At 38.2% G+C, this 12,525-nt stretch overlaps 1 protein-coding gene across 1 annotated transcript in view; it reads right to left on the bottom strand.

Annotated features, from left to right (window-relative positions):
- The window catches only part of ARAP2 (ArfGAP with RhoGAP domain, ankyrin repeat and PH domain 2), a 135,688-nt gene that overhangs the window by 115,599 nt on the left and 7,564 nt on the right, over positions 1 to 12,525 (bottom strand). Inside the window, exons 3-4 of the mRNA XM_051618653.1 lie at positions 7,471 to 7,541; positions 6,437 to 6,516 (exon numbers count right to left, since the gene is read on the bottom strand). Coding sequence (XP_051474613.1) covers positions 6,437 to 6,516; positions 7,471 to 7,541 — 151 coding nt within the window. The remainder of the gene's footprint in view (positions 1 to 6,436; positions 6,517 to 7,470; positions 7,542 to 12,525) is intronic.

Here is a 12,525-nt window from a genome sequence, read left to right as displayed (position 1 = left end):
TGTCTTCATTTGCTTATCATGATACAATCACAAATGTAACCCACTGAAGCTTTGTGGTAGTACCTCTTCCTGTCTGTCAAAACAGTTTCATGTCCTGCTTGTATCCCCTCTACAATCTTAAGTATTTGGGCAAATGAATTCTGGGAGCCTGAGAAATTCAAAGCAACAATCACAAAATGCATTTGTATTGCTAGTAGATTGTAAAATTTACAGGGAGTTCTGTTTGCTCAAAAAAAAAAAAAAATTTCACGCAAATTAAATCCCAAGCATTTCCAACGTGTTACTTACATAATTACCCTGCAAGACACTCAGGCTCAAGATGAGACAAAACTCCTGTTTCACCTCCTACAATCTCCAAGGTATTTCCCTGTTATTATGCTGCTACTAGCAGCAGCATTTTATCCTGTAGACAACTTCATAATACAAGTATTTCTTAAGAGATAGGTATATAAAGTACACAGAAAACGTCCCTGAATATACAATCTTAGAATCACAGAATGCCAGGTTGGAAGGAACCTCAAGGATCATCTGGTCTGACCTTTCTAGGTACTACTATAGTTTATACGAGGTGGCTCAGCACCTTGTCAAGCTGAGAATTAAATCTGTCCAATGGGGGGAATCCACCACTTCCCTTGGGAGACTATTCCAATGTTTGATTGTCCTCATGGTGAAATATTTACCTCTTGTCCCATCAGAATCTCCCCAGAAGTAACTTCTGCCCATTACCCCTTGTCTTTTCCATATGACTCCTTGTCAAAAGGGAGTCTCCATCTTCTCTGTAGCCACCCTTTAAGTACTGGAACACAGTAATAATGTCTCCCCTAAGCCTTCTTTCCTCAAAGGTGAACAAATCCAGTTTTTCTACCCTCTCCTCATATGGCAGATCCTTCAGTCCTCTGATCATCCTTGTGGCCCTTGTCTGGACCCTCTCCAGCCTGTCTACGTCCTTATTGAAGAGCGGGAACCAAAACTGAAGTAAATACTCCAGGTGTGGTCTGACAAGTGCCAAGAAAAGTGGGATGATGACTTCTTTCTCTCTGCTGGTGATGCCCTTGTTGATGCAGCACAGCATCCTGTTGGCTTTCTGTGCCACTGCAGCACACTGCTCACTCATGGTGAGCCTGTTATCCATCAAGACTCCCGGGTGCCTTTCCACAGGAAAAAGATGTACTGTTCTTATGCAAAAAAAGCACCTGCCTTTAAGGAAGAAATCTGGCTTCTGGATCCCAGACAGATGAAACTGCCTACTTGTAGCCCTATATAAAAATCCTCTGCTTTTCATTAGGAAGTAATTCAGATGCATTTGTGGCTTTAGCTCTTTCTTATTTCAATGCCATTCAGGACATGCATCTTTCATAAGAGATATTGCCTTAGTCTTCTATTAAAGGTAATGTCAACACAGTTCACCTCACATTGCTTCTTGGCAATACAATTTTATAACAGGTCCATAAAGATAGATTCCTCCTTTTAAAATATTAAGGGTTCTTATTTTAAAACGGTAAGACTTGCAATCTGGCCAGAATTCTACCGTACCACAATGCTTCAGAGATCTGATAGCTTACTGAACTCAATATGCATGTTCAGTTTTGTCTGACAGTCTACCACAAGAAATAAAGCCAATACCTCATTCTAGAGACTTGGACTTGGGAGATTTCAGTTTTTCTGTGAAGGAATTCTAATATACTTGACTCTTCAATTGGACACAACAATTAATCAGCTCTAAAACATTTGCGGTTTTCTTTCTGTTATTTTTCGTTGAATCATAGAATCATTAAGGTTGGCAGGGACCTCAAAGATCATCAAGTTCCAGCCCCCCTGCCATGAACAGGGAACCCTACCACCAGACCAGGTTGCACAAAACCCCGTCCAACCTGGCCTTAAAAATCTCCAGGGATGGAGCATCAACTACCTCCCTGGGCAACCCATTCCAGTTCCTCACCATCTTTATAGTGAAGAATTTCTTCCTAATATCTAACCTAAATCTCCCCTCTCTCAGTTTAAAACCATTACCCCTTGTCCTATCACTATCTTCTCTGATTAAAAGCCCCTCCCCAGCTTTCCTGTAGGCCCCTTTCAAGTACTGGAAGGTGCTATAAGGTCTCCCTGGAGCCTTCTCTTCTCTAGGCTGAACAGCCCCAACTTTCTCAGCCTGTCTTCATAGCAGAGGTGCTCCAGGCCTTTGATCATCTTGGTGGCCCTTCTCTGGACCCTTTCCAACAGGTATGTATCTTTCTTGTGCTGAAGGCACCAGAAGTGTACACAGTATTCCAGGTGGGGTCTGACCAGAGCAGAGTAGAGGGGCAGAATCACCTCCCTGGCACTGCTGGCCACACTTTTTTGATGCAGCCCAGGATGTGTTTGGCCCTATGGGCTCCAGCGCACACTGGCAGCTCATGTTAAGCTTCTCATTAACTACCATCCCCAAGTCCTTTTCCTCAGGACTGCTCTGTAGCCATTCTCCCCCCAGCCTGTATTTGTGCCTGGGGTTCTGGTGACCCAGGTGCAGGTCCTTGCACTTGGCCCTGTTGAACTTTATGAGGTTGGTACTGGCCCACCTCTCCAGCCTGTCAAGGTCCTTCTGGATGGCCTCCCTTCCCTCTACGGTGTCAATCACACCACACAGCTTGTTATCATCAGCCGATTTGCTGAGGATACACTCAATCCCACTGTCCATGTCTCCAACAAAGATGTTAAACAGCACTGGCCCAAATATTGACCCATGAGGGACACCACTCATCACCTGCCTCCATTTGGACATTGAGCCATTGACCAAAACTCTCTGGGTACAGCTATCCAGCCAATCTCTTATCCACCAAGTGGTCCATTTCTCAAATCCACGCCTTGTCAAGTTTGGAGACCAGGATGTCATGTGGGACGGTGTCAAAAGCCTTGCACAAATCCAGGTAGACGACACCAGTTGCTCTGCCACCATCGACCATTTCTGTAGCCTTGTCATAGAAGGTCACTAGACTGGTCAGGCATTACTTGCCCTTAGTGAAGCCATGTTGGCTGTCACCAATCACCTCCTTATTTTCCATGTGCCTTAGCAGACTTTCCAGGATGATCTGCTGCATGACCTTGCCAGGCACAGAATGAGACTGACTGGCCTGTAGTTCCCTGAGTCTTTCTTTTTCCCCTTTTAAAACATCAAATCCAATCAGCGGGAACCTCACTACACTGCCATGACTTCTCAAACATGATGGACAGAGGCTTAGCAATTTCATCTGCCAGTTCCCTCAGGGTCCGTGGGTGAATCTCATCAGATCCCACAGATTTATGCACCTTCATGTTCTTTAGATGGTCACAAACCTACACCTATGGTGGGGGGTAATTCACTCTCCTAGTCCCTGCTTTCACCTTCTGTGTCCTTTGTGTTGAGGTTGAAGCACTTGCCAGAGAAGACTGAAGCAAAGAAGTCATTGAGGACCTCAGCCTTCTCAATATCCTGTGTTGCTACCTCGCCCGTTTCCTTCAGGAGAGGGCCTAAACTCTCTTTGGATGCCCTTTTCTCCCCAGCATACCTAAAGAGGCTTTTCTTATTGTTCTTAACATCCCTGACAAGATTTAATTCTAGCAGGGATTTGGCTCCTCTAACCTGATCCCCAGCTGCTTGGACAACCTCTCTGTAATCCTCCCAGGATACCTGCCCTAGCTTCCACCCCCTGTATGCTTCCTTCTTAAGTTTGAGCTTTTTTAGGAACTGCTTACTCATCCATGCCAGCCTCTTGGAGTTTCTACTTGACTTCCTCTTAGTTGGCATGCAACACTCTTGGGCCTGGAGAAGGTGATCCTTAAATACCAGCCAGCCTTCATGGGCCGCTCTTTCAATCAATATGAAAAAGTTCCTTCTTCAGGTTGTCCTTTAGAGGTTTGTGCTTCTAGCTGTCTTACTGACCAAAGTCAAAGGGGTATTTTCTTTATAACCTTAATTCCCTGTTCTCTCATGCTCACTTACCTCCAGCCTGTAATGACTCATCACCTATTTTGACTGACACTCCCTTTACAAAAGCCTTATAGAAGTCTTTTCTTCTTTACACCAATGAAAAGGGGAAGAAGGGTAATGGCCAACTTATAAGCCCTCAAAACAATCTTCAGTCAGTCAGTGTAAAAATTTGCTACTTTTTCTTGGATATAGATAAACTATACTCTCAAGTGAGGTTATCTTATCTTTTAAAATGAAGTAGCAGTTACAAGGCCTAAAATCACAGAATCACAGAATTGTCATGGTTGGAAAGGACCTCTGAGATCACAGAGTCAAACAAAAAAAAACCAAAACAAACAAACAAACACAACAAAAAAAACCCCAAACTCCACAAAAACCACACTCCAAAAAGCCCCACAACACACAACCTACAATCTCAGACACTAGAGCATGCCCTGAAGTTCTTCATCTACACATTTCTTGAATACATCCAAGCATGGTGACTCCACTACCTCCCTGGGCAGGCTGTTGCAGCACCTGACCACTTTGTCAGTAAAGAAATTATTCCTAATATCCAATCTAAACCTCCCGTGCTGCAACTTAAGCCCATTTCCCCTAGTCCTGTCATTTTTTACTTGGGAGAAGCAGCCAGTCCCCACCTCACTACAACCTCCTTTGAGATAGCTGTAGAGGGCAATGAGGTCTCCCTTCAGCTTTCTCTTCTTCAAACTAAACATCCCTAGTTCCCTGAGCTGCTCCTCGTATGACTTGTTTTCTAGACCCTTCACCAGCTTGGTGGCCCTTCTCTGGACAATCTCAGATAGTCTACAGTGTTATCTAAACTTTACTTGTTTCTAGGATATTTGATATCTACCGAAAAGCCCCCTAAAAGTGAAATTTATCTTAGGACCTTTGTACTTCTGATCTTTGTCTGCAATTAAGTTCTAATGGAACCAAACTATGAAGTTTCCAACACACATGTGGCAAATGTAACTGAAAAAATTGTTCACTTACACTTAAGTGATAATTAAAACCCAAATCTTCAGATCAGTGAGAACACGTAATTATATACTGCATTAATTACGATTCTGCAACCAGCAGAAATAGCAATTTTATTTCAAGTAGTTAATCCAGTTTAATAGCATGGTATTTTTGTATTTGGGGCCCTTCTAAGCTAAGATCACTGGGTATGCTTTTTTATAGCCATTTTAATGAAACATGCAGAATAATGCTAAAAAGTAACAACAAAGCCAGAGAACTTTTTCTAGAAAGTCTGCTTATGCCACTGAACTAATTACAAACTAGTTAAATTTTGAATGTGTACCTCCTTAAGAAGTCAACAAAAAAAAGCACAACATATTTCCAAAGAAAAGAATATACACACCAAAAAGACACATAAATTTTTTATGCTTCTAGAACAAATCATATTAGAAGATGAAACATCAACAATTTATTTTCACGGAGCAAATCTTAAAAAATTAAAATTGGGGGAAAAAAAATCCTATGCACCATTTGAGTAGCTTTCATTTTAGTCAATAGTTTACAATAGTTTAAGAAGTGAAAGATTAGAGTGAAGATCTGGACCAAAACTAAGAATAATATACTGTTTTCTCTAATTCAGTGGCTTGAGATCCCCTGAGATAAGTATAAACAATCACAGAAACAACAATTTCTGGTCTGCAACATGTTGAGACAGAAGCAGGAGCTGGGATGCAGAGCATTTGTCAGTCGCCTTGCTAAGCAAATTCACTTCGCAGATCTCCACATGATTTGGAAGTCTATCCACATGCCATCTATGGCATTCGAACCATCAATTACTGACCTCCCAAAAAATGTTCACTTCAGAGAATCCTACAGCAAAAGTGACCTTCTGGATACACAATAAGTTCAGGGGATACTTGAAAAATACCAAGTCCTGACAACTTTAATACACAGGAATTTTAAGGTGACCATAAGATCACCTAAACATGAAACCTCCTTTCATAGGATATACACCAAACTGTGTAGATATGCCCAGTCTTGATCTGCAATTATCAGAGGAGAGAAAAGCCACTTTTAACTTCTACCTAGTCAATTCTAATGATTATCCACCACTTAACCTCACTTAGGCACAAAGTATTACAATATACCACAATACGTAAGAGGGTAAAAGGAAGTTATCAAGGTAGACTGCAATTGCCTGTAACTGACTGCTTTGCATTTGCTATGGCAGCATTAAAAAAGTATTATATCTGAGCATTAAGTCAGTTACCTGTCCTGTTGTCTAAAAACAAACAAAAAACCAAAAAAACCCAGTCAACACACACCACAGCTACTGAACAGCACAAAGAGTATCTCAAGATTAAGTCACTTGTCCACAAATATGTACACTATGAACCTTTTGCATGTACCTAAAAAATAGAAAAGGTACTGGGAACTGAAAAAGCAGAGGAAAAAAGAATTAATGGCAATGTAAAATATAAAACATGAAGATTAAAATGAAGATAGACAAATCATATCCAGACTTCAACTTACTTTAGCATCTTCAGGGTTGTCACAGATAAAGGTTTCTCCATATGGAGAGATGACGGGTGGCTTTTCTTCTCTTAAAGTTTCTTAAAGCAAAAAAATTAACAGTCATACAGTGCAATGCTGTACTAAAGTACTAGTAAAACCAACAAGGGGATACTGATTTTTCTGCTTGTGATTTCTCTGTCCTTCTCAGAAAAAAAAAAAAAAAGAAAATATAATTTCCCATTTCTAACTGGACTCCAGACATGATTTTTCCCCTATGACACCACCTACTGAGATACTTACTATTACTATCATTTGGCTTTAACTTGTAAACAGGTATTTTCTTTTTTCCTACTCTGCATCACTAAAAAAAAAAAACACACTTCTGTTGCATACTCTCAGGAGCAACAGCTCCAAAGTGTTCTTTATTCTAACTTAAGAAAAAAAAACAAAGCAAAACCAAAACTAAACACAAAAAATAAACCCCAATTCCCCCTCAAAAGCTCATTAGTGTACAATCTTCATTTTGTCACCAAGTACTTGCTTGAAATTAATACGCATAACTTCAAACAAGACATGCCCCTAGAGTATGAAAGAATTTTTGTTTACAACTGACTGCTCAAGACTTCTAAACTCCTCCAGTAGACTCATACAATTTATTTCCTGTTATTTCCTGGAGCTACAAGCTCTAACAGATTGAGCAGCATTATTCAGGAGGAACACTCTCCTTGTATTGTTCAAGGAAAAACTATCTCTGCTTTAAAAATATGAAACTAATGTTAGAAACTCAAAGTACTGTAGTCTAAGAAGTAAATTAAAATATGAGGTTTAAAGACCAGATTTTCTAATTTTTATTTCATTAGTTCACAAACAAAAACTAAGTAAAACCAGAAGTGGTTAAATGCTCTACTATTACATACATCGCTTTTTCCAGACCTTCTAGATGGCCATTATTCCTTAAAATAAGCAAGTCAATACTCATTTTAGACAACTTCTGATCTGAGGTTTTTTCTTCCTTAATAGTCAAGATGTAAGTATCAGTGTGCTTAACTCACTGTTTTGCGAAATTTGCCTCCCAGTGCAAGAAATATTTACAAGATCCACATTTCTTCTTCTCTGAAGGGAACTTGAACAAAACAAAGCACAAAATGAAAACACAAAGTGAAATTTCCCAAAAAAAGAAGCAAAACAGCTTATGAAGTTAAACTAAAAAAAAATAAGCTATATACCAATATAGAAATAGTCAATTTTAAGTCTTGGGAAAATTCTGCTTTAATTTAAAAGCCACCCAATAATGTGTTTTCCCCCCTTTATGACACTGAATACTTCTCTGATCCTAGCACACATCTGCAGCTTGTTTTTCAGGTTTTTCTTTTAGTTTTGACTTGACCTTATGATACACCCAGACTGTGGAGAAGCATGAAGATCCCCCACTCCTCCCCCATCCTCTACCTTCCATTCTTCACACTGTTTATATTTAAAGAAGAATGTACTATTAAAGTTTAATTTAACACTAAGCTCAATGGGGGGCCTGAGTATGGAAATACAAACAAAACACACTCTCAACCACAAAAAAAAAAAAAAACAAGTTGCTGTAAAGCTTTAGTTTCCTAAGGTGATTTTTTTCCCAGAAAGTTTTCATCTGAGACATAAACAACATTCTATTGCAACTGCCTGTGACTACCACCTGTAGATGGGTAAGAATGTATCTTCATACACAACAGAAAAATTGTGTTATTATTGGTGTTGTGCTAGTACAGAAGTATTTCAGCAACTTCATGTATACTGGCACTCATCATACTGTCAAAGATCTCATTTTTAAAATTATTAATATTATTTAGATTTCAGGCTGAGATAGCAGGTTTAGAATAACAACACAGGGCCATATATGCCTGAAGTAGTGTATGTCTAACCTCTCTTCACTATTCAAGCCATCTATATTATAGCTGTTTTCAGACAAGCTCTCATTTCCCCTGTTAAAATGAATAATTAGTCATTTTTATCTTGATTTCATTTTCTCTGCTTGAAATAGCAGTGATCTAGATCCTCATGCATCCTTATAGAAGGATTTATTGATTGATAAATGCCATATAAGATACCTGATTTTTTTCCAGCAGTTGCAGGTCCTAAATCCTTCAAAGCCAAAGATAAATATGCTTTACTAAATTTATTGATATTCCTGATTTTTCCCCCATTAGACATATTGAGAAATTTTATTATTTAAGTATTAGCTATATTCAAATGTATTGAATTATACTGTCTTACGAAGTCCAAGTTCAAATACTCCATATTACAAGCTGATTTTTCTCTATGACAGATGGCATAAGTTTGTAATCTGTCACGTTTAATCAATGCTTAAATCTGGCCCAAACAAATTATTAAACTCAAGAGAGAAGGCACACCGTGTAAAGTTATTTGACATTTCAAGTGTCATCCAGGTCATATCAATTAAGTTCCTCAATGCTATTTTGTAAAATCCTAGTTTTAGAAAACACAGAGCGAGTTTGGCCAGTTAAGGAGTACCATAGCCTAGCTCCCAGACATAATTGTTTAGTCTCCTGAGTTATCACTACAAAAAACACAAAGCAAATACTTTGTAAGTCTGTGTTTCTTCAGACATTTTACTAAAATTGATGTAGTTACATCTTTTGAAGAAGTAACATTAGCAAACTAACTTCATGCATTTGTACACATAACCTTAACTTTTTCAGCATAGACCAGAGTTTCTACTGTTAGGTTGGGGATTTTAAGGTTATTTATAGCATTTAAATAAATCAGAGATAAAAATAAGCATATAACAAACAGAATACAAGAAAGAAAATAATGATAATTTGTCAATGTTCAATAAAATAGTTGGACTATTTTGTACAGATTGAATACCTGGATTAAAAGACAAAAAATATTGAAGACTTCTATGGGGGCAAGTAAGATTGCAAAAAGTCTTATACCTACATAAATCCTTTACTTTCCTTAATGATTTCCAAAATTTATTATCCCTGCAGACTAACGATCAATCTTCTTTATTTTCCTCTTAACTGGAAAGCTAGTGCAAGCTGTCTGCCAATCACAATGTGTGCCAATTTTACAAAGATATAATAATAATTTCAATTACCATTTTTTTACGACCGTGGAGATTAAGGCCCACTATTTTCACATATTATAAGGTATCAGATGCAGCTCAGGCCACATAATCTTCCCCACCACCCTTTCCTTATGCATAAACAGGATGAAAGGTGTAATGAGGCAGCCACTGGTCTTGCTAAAGACTGAGAGACTGGAAAGGTGAGAGCTTAGCACTGGGCCGAGCTGCTTTATTCAGCACACTCCTGCAGCCCGGCAGATCGAGTCAGCGAGGAAAATTGGCTTCATTCTGGCTCAAACCAGGACAGCGAGAAGGGTCAGTGCAAGCAGTCTGTGCTTCAAAGTCTTCACTGGCATTCATGTGCTGATTGTTTTAAGTGAATGAAGCTTTTGTTTTCAAACTCATTCAAAACATGTTTTCTTTTCTATCTCCCTTAACATTTAACCCTCCCATAATGCAAATATGTTGAAAGTGCTCTAGGTGCTCTGTTAAGAGCTTTGGGGTTCATAGGGAAAAGAGTGAGAAGAGCTTCTGTCTCCTAATAAATTTGCTTTGTGTGACAGAACGGACACACGTCAGCACCAGCTTGGGCACCTCATTAGCAGTCTTGACCACGTATATGTTAAGAAAGAGCCTAAAGAATATCAGCACCAAGTAAGAATTTTCAACCATTCGAACTATCAGCTGCAAAAAGCAAACAGTGCCGGCTCAGGCCAAGAACTGCTATCTATTTTATTTATTTCTACTTCCCCCCAAATGCAGCATATCTTCCAGAATTAATTTTAGTCTCTTTTTTTTTCTTATCTCTTTCAATAAAGAATCAGAGTAATCCCACTACTAAAAAATACAAGTAACAAAGTTGGGGATATACAAAAAAATCTAAAAGTGTATAGAGTTCATCAGCCTGAGAATTCATCTGTGCACGTAATTTTCGTACTGATCAACAAAAGATTCTAGTAAAATCTGCACAATAACTTCACTATCAAGTACAATGTGTCACAATCAGGTTTGGTTTTTTGGCTTGTTTTTTCTGTTGGTTTTTTTTGTTGTTTGTAAATTCTTCACCCTTCACTAGCGTCCCACAAGCAGGGTCTGTTACCAAGTCTGCAAGAAGCCAAGTGAAGTTCTGTTTTGAAGTTCTGGTTTAGCTTTCATCTTCCTAAGACTACTGCTTGCTCTTCAAGATTTCCATACTGTTATAACTGGAGCATAAAGAGGACAAAAATAAGGTAGAGCTCACAAATCAAAACAGCAGGTTATGAAGTTGGTGACCCAGCCAGATCCCAGTCACTAATAGACTGGGATTTGGAGGATTTAATTCCATACTGGGAAGAACACAAATAATAGCATATTCCCTCTACTGGATGACTAGAGACATAGGAGACTCTTTTAGCAACTAATTATTGTTATCTTTTCAGGATAAGATTCCAATTTCAGCTCAGCAAAAGTAGTTTTATTATTTTAAGTAGGGATAATCACTCTACAAAAGTCAACATAAAGCTACACCCACTGAAAGATGTTTATACTGAAGTTCCAATAAGCACAATATTTTGGTGATTTAGAAGTCACTGATGAAACATTTATAAGGCACACAAAAATATCTTATTTGTCGCAAAGAATCTTTGCCTCTCCATCTGTTCAAACAATTATATTACAATATTTAATACTGACCTTTTTCAATAATCTAAAAGAAACAAATTCTGGTGAAACTCTGCATTTTGGGCATGCATGCACTTGCTAATGACGTTGCTAACTGTGGATATACACAGATGAAAGACAAGATAAATACAGAACAGTCTCAGACACATCCCTTCCAGGCATAACTAGTGGTTTTAAAAATAACCAAAACATTTGACTGAAAAAAGCGCAACCTAATGATTTGGATATGGCTACACCTACAAAACTTTGCATGTCTTTGCATTACTTTTCCTTCTCTGTTTAAGACACTTAACCAGCATGACAAGTAAAACCTTCTAGAAAGCAGAACCAAAATACAACAAACGAATCTGTGGGGAGATATTCTTCATTTATAGAGTCTGATCAATTGCACTTTCAGTGTCTATTATTTTTAACATTCAAACAATACTACTTTTATTAAGATAGGCCTAGATTTAAGTTCTAACAACAGACTTCCCTGCATTCCATCATGTTTTTGCAAGACAAGCTACAACTAATGGTCATTGAAGACAGTAAGTGCTACTAACTGATTTGTAGAGTCAAATTCTGAATTCAACTATTTTGAGGAAAGAAGACTCCACACACACACATCGCATAACTATTTCAAAACAAATTCAAACTCCTATGCAATTCATCATAACAAACATTAAAAGACTCTATCCAACACTATTCTCACCAGAGTTGCACAGAACTATCCGTACAAAGATTCCGTAAGGTCTGAAGACCTCCCACATCTAGTCTTCTTCAGATTTTTTTTCCCCCCACTTCTTTTTTCTTGCTGGAATGCCTCAAAAATATTCTTACACTGCAAGCATCATTAAAAGCTAAGTTTTTGTTACTATGAGAACCAGCAAAAGCCAACACCTAACATGGCAAACTCATTCTCTGAGTTAACAGTTTAATGACAAACAGTTTAGAAATTAACCAAAGAGCCATCGTGAAGAAAGTCCTCGCTTTAGATCCACAGTATAACATCATTTCCTCTCAAAACAGCCTATTCTATTTTAAAATTTAAAAAATTACATATTCATATATACATTTTAAGCATTTTCAGACTAAGACTTAAGATTCTCATGCAATCATCCTGTAATGTCCATGCATGCAATCATATAACGTACATCCTGCTTTGTTTGCAGGGTGTCTACACCATAAAATGCACAAAACAGACATGAAGGTACTTCTCCATTTTGCCCCACTTTTTAGATAAAACTACATTTTCATGCATAATTCTGTAAAACTTCCTAGATCTTTCCATGAGTTACACATACAAAAATAATTTACATTTTCTAAGAACAGTATCTCTTGAAAAGTATGACTTTAGAAGTTACTAAGATACAACCCAAATACTTGT

Source organism: Apus apus, chromosome 4 (assembly GCF_020740795.1).
Source record: "Apus apus isolate bApuApu2 chromosome 4, bApuApu2.pri.cur, whole genome shotgun sequence".
Lineage (NCBI taxonomy): Eukaryota > Metazoa > Chordata > Aves > Apodiformes > Apodidae > Apus > Apus apus.
The sequence above is the reverse complement of the archived record's forward strand: the minus strand, read 5'-3'. Positions and strand labels throughout refer to the sequence as shown.